The sequence below is a fragment of the Ascidia mentula genome, chromosome 5, assembly GCF_947561715.1.
Source record: "Ascidia mentula chromosome 5, kaAscMent1.1, whole genome shotgun sequence".
Classification (NCBI taxonomy): domain Eukaryota; kingdom Metazoa; phylum Chordata; class Ascidiacea; order Phlebobranchia; family Ascidiidae; genus Ascidia; species Ascidia mentula.
Genome location: NC_138570.1, coordinates 16721361 through 16737163, shown reverse-complemented (window position 1 = coordinate 16737163; position 15803 = coordinate 16721361). Strand labels below are relative to the sequence as shown.

Below are 15803 nucleotides of genomic sequence, written 5' to 3'. Positions count from 1 at the left end.
TGCAATAAAACTATGCTTTTGGCTGCGTTGATTGTACATGAAAGTGCACGGTGTAAACGCTAGGTTGTGAAGAGTCGCAAAAATACCACTGATTACTTTCTCCAACTGCTGCAGTTACGAGCAACGACAGGTTAGTAGGGATGTTGAGCAACAAAAATACATTCCTGACCGTATTATTGAAGTTAACTGGCAATCTTTACCTGCAGCATTGTGACGTCAGACACGAATTTGGAACCATGAGTAACTCTTTACACAAGACCGTGGATGTAGTAAAGGGCCCCCCGAGATTGACGGGGCGCACTAGGATCCATGTGCAGACTGATTTTTCGAAAAACTATTTTGATAGCATGAGCTACTATATCCCTTCGTCAGGTGCAGTATATCTAGAAACTACATCAGTTAAGATACCAGAGATTGATGCGTAGTACTGCGGAATTTCTATCGCACAGATGGGTCCACCTAAAAAAGGTCCCCCTACCGGCACGTTTTTTCGCTTGAGGGCCCTGCATAGACTGCATGGAAATCAACTTTTCTGTATATTGTGGAAAGCCTTCTAGGAATGTTGCGCAATTGTTTATTCACATTACAAATTCGGACAGTCTTGAAAAAACAAATGTACAAAACTAAAAAAAGGAAATTGAACTCCACTGATACAACTTCGCAAAATTTTGACACGGCGTGTGTAGTTTGTAGAAATACGAAATGTGTGACTAAAAATGAACTTGAATACAAAAAAGAAAGAACCCTTTTGTCATTTTTATCCCCTGGTACATTTTCAAGAGGAATCACGTCAGCTCATGGTCACAACACCATTAACATCGGCCAGGATCAAAAACTGACAAACACCAAATTCAACAAAGTAGTTTACTGATAAAAGTTTCCTCATTCTGATTTCTTCTTTTCGTTGAGCAGCTTTTCCAGTTCATCTGCATCCTCCGACGTTTTAACTCGAATTAACATCGGCGTCACCTGTTATTTATAATTTTGTTTTACAATATTGAAGGTATAATATTTTACATTATTGCAGCACAATTCAAAACAGTTCACAAGAAAGACCATCTTTCCACATATTTAAGCAACATTGTATGTTGATATATCTACCCAAACACAGTACATGAGATATGAACACTTTTTGCACAGATGAATAAAATGCATTAACCTTTGCAGGTTTAAAGTGTACTAACACCAGAGCTTTTCAAACTCAGGAGTCAGGACCCTGCAGGGGGTTGCATGCTAAATTTATGAGTCACAAACACAGCATACAAAATTTAGTAGTACTACTTTGTTAAGTATGCCCTTTCCGAAAGATATTACCGTCAAAACTGAGCGGTGCTCTAAATTGTGACCAGATACCATGAGCAAAAAAGTTTGGGAACCCATGGTGTCATACCATGTTTAAACTGGCATAACTTCACAAACCAACATTTATTGTCTGTACTGAGAAAAAACACGAGTTACAAAATACCTTGTTTTCTTCACTTTCATCAATGGGTGGATTGGGAATACAGGAAATTGCCACATTGTTTTTACCCTGCTTGTTAATAGGCATAGCAGGGTTGAGGACAATATTAAGGAGAAGATTTCCGAGGGTTGTATCAGCCCGAACAATGAGCTGTGTTTTGTTTGTGGAGGGAACTGGTTTCAGATGAAGATGCCCAACTCCTTTGTCTGCATATACTCCATCTTTCATGTAAAACAGCTTACACCTGGAAAAATATATTGTTGGGTTTATGATAAGAGTATGTTCCATGGTTAAAACTGTCAAAATTTTAATATGTTTATTCAAGTATCTTTTTTAGTACAATAAGATTTTTGAAACTTTGACTATAAAGCCAATCTTGTTCCATACTTCTATTTTTGCTGCCAGGCATAGTAATTATTGGGAATTGCTCTTCTGGCACTTAAGTTTCAAAAGATTTTACAGTCATTACCCTGAGGAAGTCTCACCGGATGATAGAAGAAACGCCGGTTTCAATAAACACTTTCAAAACTTAAGAGCCAGAAGAGCAATTTCCATTATTCTTGTTTCAGGTTGAAAATATTTTAGATTCAAAGTTAATGCAAATTGAATCATTCACACAACACACTGTTGCAATGAAGAAAAACTTCTGTTTGCAATTGCATACTTGTGTAAATTAAATGAATTAACCTCTACATTAACCAGTATCCAATCAAACAGATCAAATTTACTTTTTTGTGTAAACGGCACCTTCCTCTTTCACAATGTCGACATCTGGCTTAGGGGGAACATATTCCTCTTCGTTTGAAGTCTGTGAACAGTTAAAACAAAAGATGTGAAACAAAGTAAAACAAACAGACAAAGCTTGGTGGGACAGATTCTTTCTTAAGACAGTGCATAAAAATTACAAATTTCTCCACCACAAAAACAATTGCATTACACAAAACAAAATCATCATTTAAAATAAACTATCCTATTATTTACTAATTCACCTGTGAATCTGGTTGTGAACTGCTTTGAGATGAGGATGGCGTGCTAACCATCTTAGAACCAAACTGGAAACCAGTGAAACCAGTTGGTGCACCACTTGAAAATGGTTTGCTGGTGTTTTGAAAGCCACCAAATCCTTTAAAAGTGGTCCCAGTTGAGGTTGACAGACCAAATACTGGCTTAGTTGGTGCACTGGCTTTTTTCGGAAATTCAATTTTGGTTGCTGTTGTTGGTGGTGGTGTTGGGGTGGGTGTCGTTTTGGGAGCTGGTGCAGGTGTTGGTTCAGGAACTGGGGCTTTTGTCTTCTGAGCATTGGTGTTTGTTTTGTCAGAATTTTGACTGCAAAATTTAGGATCAAGTTTTACATAAATTACAAAATCAAACTTCTGTGATAAATTGAGAATCATATCTTCCAAGGTTTGGCATTTTGCAACTCACTTAAACTAAACTAAAAATAATTTCAAGTTGCTTCATTATATTAATTTTTTTATATTGTTTTTTCTTTTACATATGTCATGAGTTTTATATTGTGGGGTTAAATTGAAGCAACTTAAAATTAAGAAAGTGGGGTTAAATTGAAGTGAAAATACTACTACCCACCTGCTGTCACATTCTGACTGGCTGTTTTCTCCGTATTTTTCATCGATACTACTCAAATGCTTCTCATAATCTTTAAACACAGGCGTGAGATCACAGAGGGCATTTTTCTCAACATGGTCCTGAAAGACAAAATATTCTTCACCAGTCCTGGGACCTAATCTTTCATATTTTAGTCAAAAAACAACTATATATGTTTCTTAGCATACTTTCTGCTATGTTTTGACAAGAGAAATGAGAAATGTTTTTTATAAAGAAATTAATTAAATAGCCCATAGTTGTCAAATACATTTCAGTGGCATAGGTTTTCTCTATACTTAACTTTATAAACCAAAAACAAAAGGATATTAAATATAAATTTATTGTGAAAAATATCATGCGTCTTACAGCAATCCATCGGCTGACACTTTTGTTTAGGGCGCTAAGGTGTCGATTGTATTCAGATTCCTTTTTGTCTTCACTGGATGACTGACTATTTGTATCGCTTGCTTGGGAAGTTACTGGATTGGTAAACATTGGCTTTGGCCTCCCAGAATCCTTGTCAGTTTCCTGCATAAAGACGACATTGTCCAACAAAATTATCAGGAAGTAATGCAGATTTATATTGAGAAAATAAACTCACAGTGGTGGCAGGCTTATCACTACTGCTGATGCTGCTTGTAACATTCCCCACTTCTTTCGGCTTCTCAGTTGTAATATTACCTAACAACCATATGTACATACATCTTCAATTGAAACGATAAAAGCTTTAATGACAGCACAGACAACAATTATCATTGACAAAAATTTAAACATCCTTCATCAAATTGACAGTTTGAAATAAAAAACATCTGACAAATATGAAGATTATGAGAACAACATGATACCTCGGCCGAAAGAAAACAATCCAGGTTTGCCCCCAGTGCTGGATGGCATATTGAAACCTTTGAAACCATTAGATGTTGCCTGTCCTGTGGTGCTGGTGCTGGTTAACCCAGAAAAACCAGAAAAAACACCTGCACCCTAAAAGTTCACATACTTTCAAAAAAATATACACAACCAATTGAACCCTAAATTATAAACAAATAACAATTTGTTATGGGCTACATGCATGGTAAATACATACTCCAGACCAATGCCTGAGTTTGGAAAACAAATTTACACACATCAAGCAGAATTGCCATAGCAACTATAAATAATTCCCCCCAAAAGAACTTTGTTATAACTAAGGTTCACAGGCTTCGCAGCCAAGGCATTGCAGCCAAGCTGGATCAGCCACTTTTCCCCTTATGGTCAGAATATTAGAGCTGTGATCGCCAAATATAAAGGGCCTGCGCAGTGGGGCGATCCCGCCTTGCTATGCGTAAGCATGGCATTACTTCTGCGTTGTTATAACTAACATATTATTTTTGTTTTGCATTTATGCCTGCAGGCAACAGATTGGAAAGTTAGTAACTTCCAATGGATTTTATTAGCGTGTGTTGATTGTGTGGACTAACCAAGGTTTTGCATCATGGTCACCGTTTCCCAATGCAGATTTATGACGATATGACAAAAAGTGTGTTTTCATTCAAACAGGTATATTATGTAAGCTGCAGACAGATGGCCACTGTTTTGACCCAAAAGGTCTTATCAGTGCAGCTGGTGTGACTTTCAGATGACTTTGCTGACCAAATGACCAAGCAAAGACGTCCACTTTGTGGTGACTATACAATCCCCGTCATCCGTTGGGCACCAAACTAGGTGCAACCTTACGGAAAAAACAAGGTGGAAACACTATGGCCAAGCAATGCTCAACCAATAGTGCCGTCAGGCCCCATGTCACAATAATCATAAGATAAGTAAAGTGGAGCCAATAATGTGAATAATTGTTGGCTCAACTTTGTCTATCAGGTATAATGTTCGGCGAAGTATTTATTGTTTCATTTGTTTGTACGCAATCAAGAACAAAATCACAATTCCAATAAAATTCTGTGATTGCTTACCGACGATGAAGTGTCAACAGTTCGCCTCACAGCTTTCTTCATCACTCTTGTCTTCAACACTTGGTTATCCGCCTTTTGGAACACTCCCGCCTCCTGTGGTTCGTCTTCTTCTTCCCAATTTTGATCCGTCAAGTATTTGTCAGCCACACGTTTTGACATTTCAATTCGCAAGCGTTTGTTGGGTCATTGAAGTGCACCGACTATTCTATAACGTAGAGGTTTGCTAAACAACCGTGGAATAAAAACAATGCTATAATATAGAGGTCTACAATAAAAAACATCGCAAATTCGCAACCATAAGAGTGAGGAAAGGAAACATGCCTGCAAAAACTGACTAATCCAGACCAATGTAATCAGCAATATCCATTTATTCCACAACAAAGGGGTTTATTCAATTTCTTTTCAATTTTTACTACTGATCTCTATGTTTAATACGGGAAGTCTGAGAATTTTTGTTGAGCAAAAATTCTTGCATGACGATATTGCAATGCTCCATAAATACAGCATGAACACGCCAAACAAGGACTGATTTGTGCGTTGTGAATTATGAAAGCGCAGCGGCAGATCTGTTGGCCGACTAGGGCCGGGTATCGGTACTTAACATTAATTAAGGTCATTACAATTTTCAAAAGCAAGTTTTTGGTTATGTCCAGGAGATGATTTTTTTATTAGGGAGTAGATTAGGTTGCTTTTACACGTCACTTTTACGCAGAATTGCATATTGTTTATTTTAATTACTCAAATGAAAGCGACTTATAACACCGATCCAAATCACATTTCTCAAACAGAAATTAGTGTAGAAAGTGCTGCATGAAAACTCTTCCCGCTTCTGGCCACGGAAAAATTGTTTCAATAAGGAAGAAGCAGCGACATACACAAAACCTACTACTTCATGCTGTGAGGGAACTGCAGTTGCCCTTTTGGCACGGTTATGCAACAACACGAGGTCACACGAGGTCACAGGAGGTCACTATTCCTGCTTTGTTTGACAAACAGCCACTTTGGCAGATGTATTATATCATAATTATGATGTTGTACAAGCTCTAGGCCAATTTCTGCAAAATATATGTAACATTTAAAGCCTCTTTTTTATCAACTGAAGCGTAAGATTTAATTATTCTACTGTATTTGCTTGAAAATAAGAAAATTATTTCGCAGTAAACCACGCACGGAGTCACACAATGCGGACTTTTGCTTGTAACAAAAGTATATTTACAGATGCATCGCTGCTGGCCAAAACTCTAATTTATATTCTACAACTAGAACAATATTATAAACGTACCAAAGGTGATGTCCTATACTATTTTAAACCACCACTTAAGCGACCGTTCTATGCCATTGTGAACAGGATATTTATATCTAATATGATGCTCTGCAAAAATGTACAGATTTGTCAGCATTTTCCATTGTGAATAATGTCCCCATGTCTCTACAGAATCGATTTTTTTTATCTGGTTTTCTACTGTTTGCATCCAGTGCAGGCAGAATGCTAATTGCTCTGGTGCGGTAAAACGGAGAGGTTTTTGTGCTACCGGCATTTACCAAACACCTGGAAAGCCATAGTAGCGTTGTCGCTGTGTTTAATCTGCCAGTATACGTAAAATTGATAACAGTCGACAATCCCGGGTAAATTCGCTTTCAAGATTACAGTGGTGGCCTGAAAAATATCCGGTCAACATCCAAATTTAAAGGAATCTTGAAGCAACAGTAGCGTTTAGGAGACAAATTTAACTGGACTTGTCGACTGTTATCGATTTTACGTGCACAAAAGATCCTAACAATACTTGAAAACTGACATTGAAGTTTCTACTTGACTCACGCAAAAGTAGTGTTTCAGGAATAGGTGGATTTTCACGAAGAAAAGGGAAATATATTTTCATTGTTATCCGGTCAATGTACATCTGAAAACTTGAACACCGTCACGTTCTGGAATCTGTAAGTAAGTTTATCTTGTTTGCTGCATGCATGTAAATAAAAAAATACAAATCAAAGAAATAACTTTTGCAGAGCACAAAAAACAGAACAATTTCCCAAGTATTTAAATCGCTTTAAAATCCTTGTTTCATGTTGGTATAATTTATTTTGTTTGCCACAAATCCTCTTTTGCATGTAATTCCAGTTTTAAAATCTACAAACCAAACATGACTTCGACTCTATGCAAAGTTCACTAACACAACAGAGGTCAAATCAAGTTGTCCCGGGGTTACGCATTTTCCGATCTGGGGTCACTACATGACGTAATAATCAGCGTGCTTTCACAGCTTCACCAAACAATCGCGTTCCCTCCCAACTCAGCAGGGGTGTGGCGGCGGACCGATATTCCCCGATTTCGACACTCCATTATGCGTTGACATGCGGCGATTATGAGGTCATATTGAAACAGCATTTGCGTGGCCTCAAAATATGTAATTGGTTTTTGACGGATCTGTTTTTTTTTTCAAAAAGACATTCTGTGTGATATATAAGCGCCTCCACATCAGTCAGTAAAAGCAATTTAATATTTTGCTGATTTCGACTGGTAATGTGAGCCGGACGTTGCGAAAATATGAATCTAAATTACAATTAAATAAATTTTTTACAGTTTATTATAAAAATTATTATAATTGATTGTTTGTGCAATACATTTTGTTACATAATGTTTATTAAATTTAATAAATGGGTTTGCAAATTCTCTTGTTTATTTCAACATATTAATCTGTTAGACAAATGCTGTTTTAGCATTTATCCTAATACTAGATGCAGGACGCAATGATAGTCTTGAGTTGTGTGTTCGTATTCAGTTTCATTCTTCAGTTAAGGTAAATGCATTAACATTGCTGTATGTCGTGTATGATTGCTGTGTGTTTTTGTTTTTGACGAGTTTTTTAATTTCATAACCAAATCGTAATAAAAAAAGCATTTTATTTTAAAATAATTAAAATTATCAGTTATTTGGACACCTATATTTTTCATCAGTTATTCTGCCAAAAAATCTCCATTACATTTTCTATTTGGTTGTGGGGTTGAGCGTCTTACCGCCAACGCTTCTATTTAATTGCAATTTTTAACCGTTTTTAAGTTTTTTTTTACCCCACCGCGATAATCCCGATCAGGTTTTCTTCTTGGTAAACGGGTAGGGCGCTTGACCGATGTTGTCATTTTTGTTGCAGAGCCGATGATGGACACTGGTGCGCTACCCAACGGAATGTTACCAAAGAAACGGTGGTCACGCGGAGGCAGGAAAGGGCGGTGGATTGTCTTGATCTGTACAAACATGTACAGAGCGGTTGGAGATACGATGAGAAACGAATGAAGGTACGTTGGCCGTTGTGTTAACGAGATGCTACAATCATTGAGAAAAATATTGAGCTGCTTTGATCACTTAGGACAAGTTTTTGGTGATGCTGTTTTGAAACGATTTCAATTATGCAGTGAGCCGTGACAATCTCTTGTTACTTGTCTGCGCTTTTGCCGCTTGAGACAGACTTTTTAAAACTTAAGAAACACCAACTTTTGCGAGGTACTCTTGCTTGCTCAGGTGTGACAAAATCATAAATCAACTTGAAACATTGTATTGTAAGGATATATTATATCAAGGCTATGAAACAGCGAAATGTTGAATATACTATGATGTTACGAAAGCAAGTATTTACATACAATTGATTCTTGTTTTTTTTAATAAATATCAATGATTTTAAAACGAATTGTTTTCACATCGCCTCCATCCACCATTATCAATTATTTCATTTAATATTTTTAGATGCAACATGGCGGCCAAGCAGGGATTTCGAAATATTTTGAAACGGAAGGTTCCGCCGCACAATGCTATGTGTTTATTCCAGAACGCACGTTGCATTATAACGTCACAGAGACCTTGCGAAAGTGTTGCCCTGGATGGAGTGGGGATCATTGTGACCAACGTAAGTTTCTAACGTTAATCAGAAAATAGCATGCCTGATTATGAATAATTGATTCTGGCAATGTGCAGGTCTTCGCCATTTAACACACCGAAAAGCGTTTCAACAATTTTGAAACACGATAAAATTTCGCGATATACTCCGCAACATATCTTAAAAAAGTGTGGTTTTATTCTTTCAAACTATGCACCGCTTATCCATGTTTTGCTGGTCGGTGATTGCATTTCAAAATCGTTCATTGCAGTGCAATATAACTTTTTATGTCCTTTTTGCCATCGCATCAACACGTTTAGGTTGACCTGCTACAAGTCAAAAGTTCAATTTATCAAAGTTCCAATGCTCCTAGAAATTAAAACCAGGGCCGCCTCGACGTAACTGAACTTTTTTATATTTAACTTCCGTGCTCGCTAAACTTGAAATATCGTATTTACTCTAAAAGGTATGACAATAATTCACAACAATCGGTTTTTTTAAGGTCAAATACAACTGGGAGATTGCTTTCACGAAGAACGCTGCGTGACGTCACGACAACAGTCTACGTCAAATCAGTTTGTCAAGACATCACAGAGGCACCGCGCGTTTTCCTTGGAGGCGTGTTGCGTTTTGTTGGGCGGAAGATCTTGGCTGGGGGTGGATGACCACGAGGAAGGATGTAAAAGTTGCAACAACACAACGGCGGAAGAAAAACCTCTGACTCTGGAGAAAGGTCAGGACACTGTATATATTTTGACACTTTGCTTTCTAACACTGGCATGGCTTTGATATAAGTAAGCTGCATGCCGACAAGTTACACAAAATCGCATTTCAAACCAGTGTTTACCGTTGTTACAAAATATGAGGTGATGTTGAAACAGCGTTCGTGTGGACTAGAAATAGGCAATTTGTTTTTGAAGCTCTAATTTTTTCAAAACGTGTGATATAAGCGACCCAATATCAGTCGGTAAAAGCAATTTTTATATTTTGCTGATTTCGACTGTTGGTTGAACGTTGCGAAAATGCGAATCTAACTTAAAATTGATTAAATTTTGTGAACCTTTTTTTTGTTATTATTAGCGGTTGCTTAAACCATACATAGAAATACCACTCTTATATTGAATTTTATTAAGTTTAATCAATGGGTTTGCAAATTCTCTTGTTTATTTCTACATTTTAATCTGTTAGGCAAATGCTAGTTTAGCATTTATACTAAATGGTGCAGGACGCCATGATAGTCTTGAGTTGTGTGTTCGTAATCTGTTTTAACCTTCTGTTGATGCAAATGCATTAACATTGTTGTATGTCATGTATGATGCTTTTTACCAGAGGTAACCGATTTAAAGGAGGACGTTTGATAAATAATCATTTACAATTCGATAAGTTTAACTTAATAAGCAAAATCAAATGAAATCCTTGTCTCGCGGCAGGGAATTTGATAGATGTAATATTAAGTTAATGGAACAATTTTTAAATCAATAAACAGAGTAAATCACGTTTTAGAAGGTTTGAACTCGCGCTAATAATGGGCACTTAGTTTTGATACCTGTTGCGTGACTGTAAAGCGTAATCGCTGCGTCCATAGAAAACAACTTTGTACATTCCTGTTTGAACGTGAAGACATGCGTGTGTTTAGATGCAGGCAAACGACTGAGTTGTGTCGTTTGGGGCGATGGCCAGGTATTCGGATTTAGCGGGAAATTACGAAAACTGCAGAGTCCTTGTGCCTATCGGTTGGCAACTGCTCAGGACGGAAGTTGGTGAGGTTTCATCTCACAGAATATGATTGGTATCAACTAATTGTGAGTTGTCATCTTATGTAGGTGGGTTGATGTGCAACATGCTACAGACTGTGATGATGGAAACTACACGCGTTGCCGAAAATCTTTGCGAATTCATTTCGGCGATGACGTAACGGTGGTTTTGTTCGAACAGGCGACGTATCTGAATGGCATAAAACTCTCGCTTGCATCTGATCAAAGTTACAAAGGTAACGCAGTGAAAAGCCCAGAAACCTTGGTTTGACTTTGCATGTGTTTCTTTATTAGGTTTGATGCTAAGGAGAGTTGGTGATTTTGTCACAATTGAAGCCTCGAGCGGTCTGAAGGTGAAATACAACTCCGAAATTATTGTCCTAACTGCTGATGACGTTACCCACTCGAGGGGATATTGTGAGATGGTCTATTTTGCACGGGATCTCAACGTTGCAGGTACATGCCAACTAGATTAACGGTGCAACCTATATCAATCGATTCAAATCTAAAGGTATTACGCACTTGTGACAATTTAGAATTAACATCTATGTCATACAACTGCAACAAAGTATTTCCATAGTTATTGTCCATTGGTTTTGCAGAGAATTACGTAATATCATTGTCCAAAATATATCAAGCACCATAGGTATGTATTCCTCGCATAATTTACAATATTCTATAACTTCTAATACTCAGACGTATCCCCACCGAATGATACAACCGCAACAACACCACTCTCCTCACCACGTGACTGCCAGATGTTGGAGCTTACGTCACAGCGAGATGAATGCCTGGAAGATTCGAATTTCCACCAGATGTCTCGAATCTCATGTGATTTCCTCTTGTATGATGACGCCTTTGACACCTGCCGCCGCGTGAATGACGTCACTCACTTTTATGATGTAATATTTGTTAATTATTTCATATGGCGTTGTTATTTATTAATCTTGTTGTTTAGAGTTGCATTGAATCGGAATGCAAACACAGGATGGCGCGTGACACAAACCAAAACCACGTGACTCGCTGTCACGTGGCCACTGCGTATTCGCTCTTGTGCGCCGCTAGTGGTGTCCTAACTGGTTCCTGGATGGAAAGGTTTAACTGTTCGTGGGATTGTCCTCCCGGAATGTATTTTCGGGATTGCGTCACTTCCTGTCCAGCAACATGTGATTTACCGAACGTTGTAGATGAACCTTATTGCCATGACGACTGCACACCCGGATGTCAAGTGCGTCATTATAATAGTGGCTGTTATTCTTGTTAAATATTAATTGTACACGTAAACCAAATTTTATGATTGTGTTCCGGGTCTGGAGTTTCATTTTCCTATTTTCCTGCTAACATTACTTTTATCCCAAGTGTCCGCAAGAACAACTTTTGCATCGTGAATCACGTGGTGATGAACTCACACTTTCTTGCGTGACGTCAGACTCCTGTCCATGCAAACATCGCGGGCGGTTCTACGAGAGAGGATCGCAAGTGACAGAATCTTGTAATACTTGCGTGTGTGGGGCAGGAGGCACGTGGTCCTGCTCAACCAATCAGTGTAGAGCAGTTTGCCACGTGATCTCCGCCACGCACGTGACAACGTTTGACGAGACTAGGTCAGTTTTGGATTTTAACGTATATTTTGCATTCCGTTATATTTCTACAAATTTTATCCGTAATAAATACCCGTTGAACATAGTATTTGACACCATAGCAACACATTCATTGTACAACGTGCTTTTTGTTGTTGTCATTGTCTTAATTTATCAGTAGCACACTGCTAATTCAAGTTTGCATTGAAAATAACTTATAATTAGTCCTACTTGCTTCAAACAACTAATAAGAAAAGCTGATACTGCTCTCAGTTCACGGTTCAATGACGTATTCCCTATTACTGAATCACGAATATAGTTTATTTGAAACGCTCACAAATTTCCAACCTTTCTTTTAGGTTAAGTTTGTCGAGAAGTAAATGTTTGAAAAACATTCTGCTACAAACCAACGACCAATCAGTGACCACCATTACCGTTACCATGGATCTTTCGACGTCACTATCCACCACCGACCACATGTATGGCGTTGTCAGTGTTCACGTCACTGTCGGATCCGACTTAATTAAACTAAAGCGAAACATGGAGGTGACTGTGAACGGCGTGGAAACAAAACTTCCATTCAGGTAAGAGATACAGAGAAAGGAACAAATTGATTTTGACATATTGGTGTCGCTGGTACAAGACTGCCTTATCGAGGGCTAAATTCTGCTAAAACTAAGCAACTAGATTTAATTGTATATAACGACAAAATCACTCCGTTTCAAATTCTATTGACAGGCAATTTTATTTTGATAAGCAATGTGGAGCCAATAATATGAATTTGTGTATAAGCTGCAGACAGATGGCCACTGTTTCGACCTAAAAGGTCGTTGCTTATCATATGATTATTGTGACACGGGGCCTGACGGCACTATTGGTTGAGCTTGCTTGGCCGTAGTGTTTCCACCTTGTTTGCTCCGTAAGGTTGCACCTAGTTTGGTGCCCAACGGATGACGGTGACTGTATAGTCACCACAAAGTGGAAGTCTTTGCTTGGCCGTTTGGTCAGCAAAGTCGTCTGATAGTCACACCAGCTGCACTGATGAGACCTTTTAGGTCGAAACAGTGGCCATCTGTCTGCAGCTTATACACAAATTTTAATTTGTTTCATGAGGTGCTTAGAGATTTTTTGATACGAATTTTATTTATAGAAGTATTGAAATGTTGGATATATGGCTTTCACGTAACACACATATTTCATTTTGATATAATAATTATTATAAAACATTTTTTTTAATTTAAGTTTCTTTTCCGTAAAAAAGCATTGCTTTGAAACTGATCGTTTCATTTGCCAAATAATTCTGTGATAATGCATGCTGCATAATTTTGTTTTCCTTTTCTTTCAGAAACAAATATTTGACATTGAGGTTTGCAACAAGTCACGTCTTCATCATCAGGTCTCTTGGTTTTGAGCTGATTTGGATTCCAAGCACAGATTCACTTGATGTCGCTCTGGAGCCAATGTATTCAAACAAAGTAAATAAAATCTCATTACGTTACGTTGATGGCTTTAATACTTTTTTTGCTTGTTCAGGTTATTGGAATTTGTGGAAATTATAACTGGAACGCCCGGGACGATTTTACAACGCTAGATGGCGATGTGGAGACTGTGGAGGAAATATTTGTCCAAAAATTTCAGCAAACAGGTTTTTAATCTTACATCAAATATTACTTATCTAGAAAACTTGACAGACGATCCTAGTTAGGATGACCTTTTTACTTTTAGACCTTTCAAAATCTTATTTTGTCCAAATACTTACCGCTATAACATGGAAAAAACACTTTATTTCGGTTTTACGTTTAGTGCATGGAATGGCTTGTCCATCAACCACCGATCCAAGTGATGGTGATATGATGACGTCAGATCCATGTTTGACGCACACCCAGAAGCGCGACGAAGCGAGACGTCTTTGTGGATTGTTTAGCGATTCCATCTTTCAGGTAAATCTATTTATAAAAAGAAACTTTTCTTTGTTGGTGTAACAACTGACAAAACAACTTGTGGGCCGTTTTAAACTAACAATGATTTTGTTTTTAGTTTAGTGCAGTTGGTCCGATGTTTGCCACAGATTATGTTGTTGTGTGTAATAAAACACACTTTATTGAACCATATAAGCTATAAGGTGTCAACGCCTAACCAATGTACATATGTGTTGGAATAGTTTTGTCTTTTTTAAATAATGTACTCATGTCAGGCAAAAGATTTAAAAGAACTTTCGTAGTCACGTGTCTAAATATCTTTCGTGTATTTTATTCATCTGTCGTAATATAAAGCATGTTACAAAGTTCTTATCTTGTAATATTCACAGAACTGTAGGCTGGTGGTCGACGAGGAGCCCTACTCCCAAGCCTGTTACTATGACATGTGCACGTCTGATGACGTCACAACCACGTTGTCCTGCCGCTCCTTGTCCGCGTACGTCACGGCGTGTTTGCAAAAAGGTGGTGCGGAAGACACGTCATCTATCATTATGTGGCGCCAGCACGTGGAGTTAAACGGAGCTTGTGGTGCGATGAAAGTTTGGTCTTTTGGATTGTTTGGGATTATCAAGTTGTTTTCTTACTGTGATGACTTGTAGGAAGAGTTTATATTTTCAAAATCTGTCTTAACTCGACGGTCAATGTGAAGTTAAAAACCATTTTTCACCAGATACAAACATGTCCAAACTTGTGGTGCAAAATTTATTTTAATTCAATTTTAAACTTCTTGTCAGATGAAACTTGTCCTTCATTCCTTTCCTACAACGAATGCCAACCCGTGGCTACTTCATCATGTCATGACGTAAGCAGGCCGTTGCCAAGCTACGGCAGTGATGACTTCATTACAGGTTGCTACCCAGGATGCGAGTGTCCTTCGGGTTACAAGTTGTCCACTGGAGGCGCTACAGAACCCGCAAGTATGCTACCTGGCTCCGTATCTAGAGGTATGACGTCACAGATCGGATCATCTTGCATCAAATAACTTTTGTCTAAACGGTTCACTTTGGAAGCTTGTGAACATATTTCGTTTGTGCGTAATGGCTCGAAGAAATGTTTTAATTGTAAAGTTAATTGTCACAACCAATTTCAATGTTGCATCAGTCATGGCTGTCAAAGCCAACTAGAAAACCAAATTACGAAACAGTCCAGCATAACTACAATGTCATTGTGTTATGTGATACCTAATGAGGATTAAATCTTTATGTGAATCTAACAGAAAGCTGTCATTTTTTTGCATTTGAAGACAAACCTTCAAATTTATTTGTCAAAGTGGAAGCATTTTGCAGAAGAAAAGTACTTGTATTTTGCAAAACGACACAGATACGTCGGTGTCTCTTGTACCATTACAAGATATAATATCCACAAGCTTGGTTTCAGGGATTTCAGATGGCGGGTTTTCGTTATTCGGCGTCGAGGAGATGAGATGTGTCGCAGTGGAAAGTTGCCCCTGCTTCTCGCGGGGACGGGAGTTTCATCCAGGAAGCAAGATCAAGACCGGATGTGTGGAATGGTGAGTGACGTCATATCCCCTCAAATCCCACTACGGCAATCCCAAGGTCATTACTTTCCAAACAACGTCAATACGATCGGAAATTCACACTACAACGCTCA

General features: G+C 38.2%; 2 protein-coding genes across 2 annotated transcripts in view; one reads left to right on the top strand and one right to left on the bottom strand.

Moving 5' to 3' along the window:
- Positions 1–557: 557 nt before the first annotated feature.
- On the bottom strand, positions 558–5229 carry LOC145902731 (nuclear pore complex protein Nup50-like). Its single transcript, XM_082990825.1, has 9 exons — positions 5011–5229; positions 3913–4048; positions 3669–3748; positions 3434–3595; positions 3050–3168; positions 2452–2788; positions 2191–2270; positions 1466–1706; positions 558–969 (listed from the first exon to the last, which is right to left on the bottom strand). The coding sequence occupies exons 1-9, from the start codon at positions 5167–5169 to the stop codon at positions 883–885; spliced, it is 1401 nt and encodes a 466-aa protein (XP_082846951.1). The 5' UTR covers positions 5170–5229; the 3' UTR covers positions 558–882.
- Positions 5230–7746: 2517 nt separating this feature from the next.
- The window catches only part of LOC145903059 (SCO-spondin-like), a 35923-nt gene continuing 27866 nt past the window's right edge, over positions 7747–15803 (top strand). Inside the window, exons 1-17 of the mRNA XM_082991146.1 lie at positions 7747–7808; positions 8160–8304; positions 8750–8909; positions 9382–9612; positions 10516–10639; positions 10703–10869; positions 10928–11089; positions 11330–11535; positions 11592–11861; positions 11993–12237; positions 12573–12797; positions 13559–13688; positions 13747–13858; positions 14017–14153; positions 14522–14720; positions 14927–15136; positions 15570–15702. Of these exons, the coding sequence (XP_082847272.1) occupies positions 7747–7808; positions 8160–8304; positions 8750–8909; positions 9382–9612; positions 10516–10639; positions 10703–10869; positions 10928–11089; positions 11330–11535; positions 11592–11861; positions 11993–12237; positions 12573–12797; positions 13559–13688; positions 13747–13858; positions 14017–14153; positions 14522–14720; positions 14927–15136; positions 15570–15702 (2918 nt within the window). The remainder of the gene's footprint in view (positions 7809–8159; positions 8305–8749; positions 8910–9381; positions 9613–10515; positions 10640–10702; positions 10870–10927; positions 11090–11329; positions 11536–11591; positions 11862–11992; positions 12238–12572; positions 12798–13558; positions 13689–13746; positions 13859–14016; positions 14154–14521; positions 14721–14926; positions 15137–15569; positions 15703–15803) is intronic.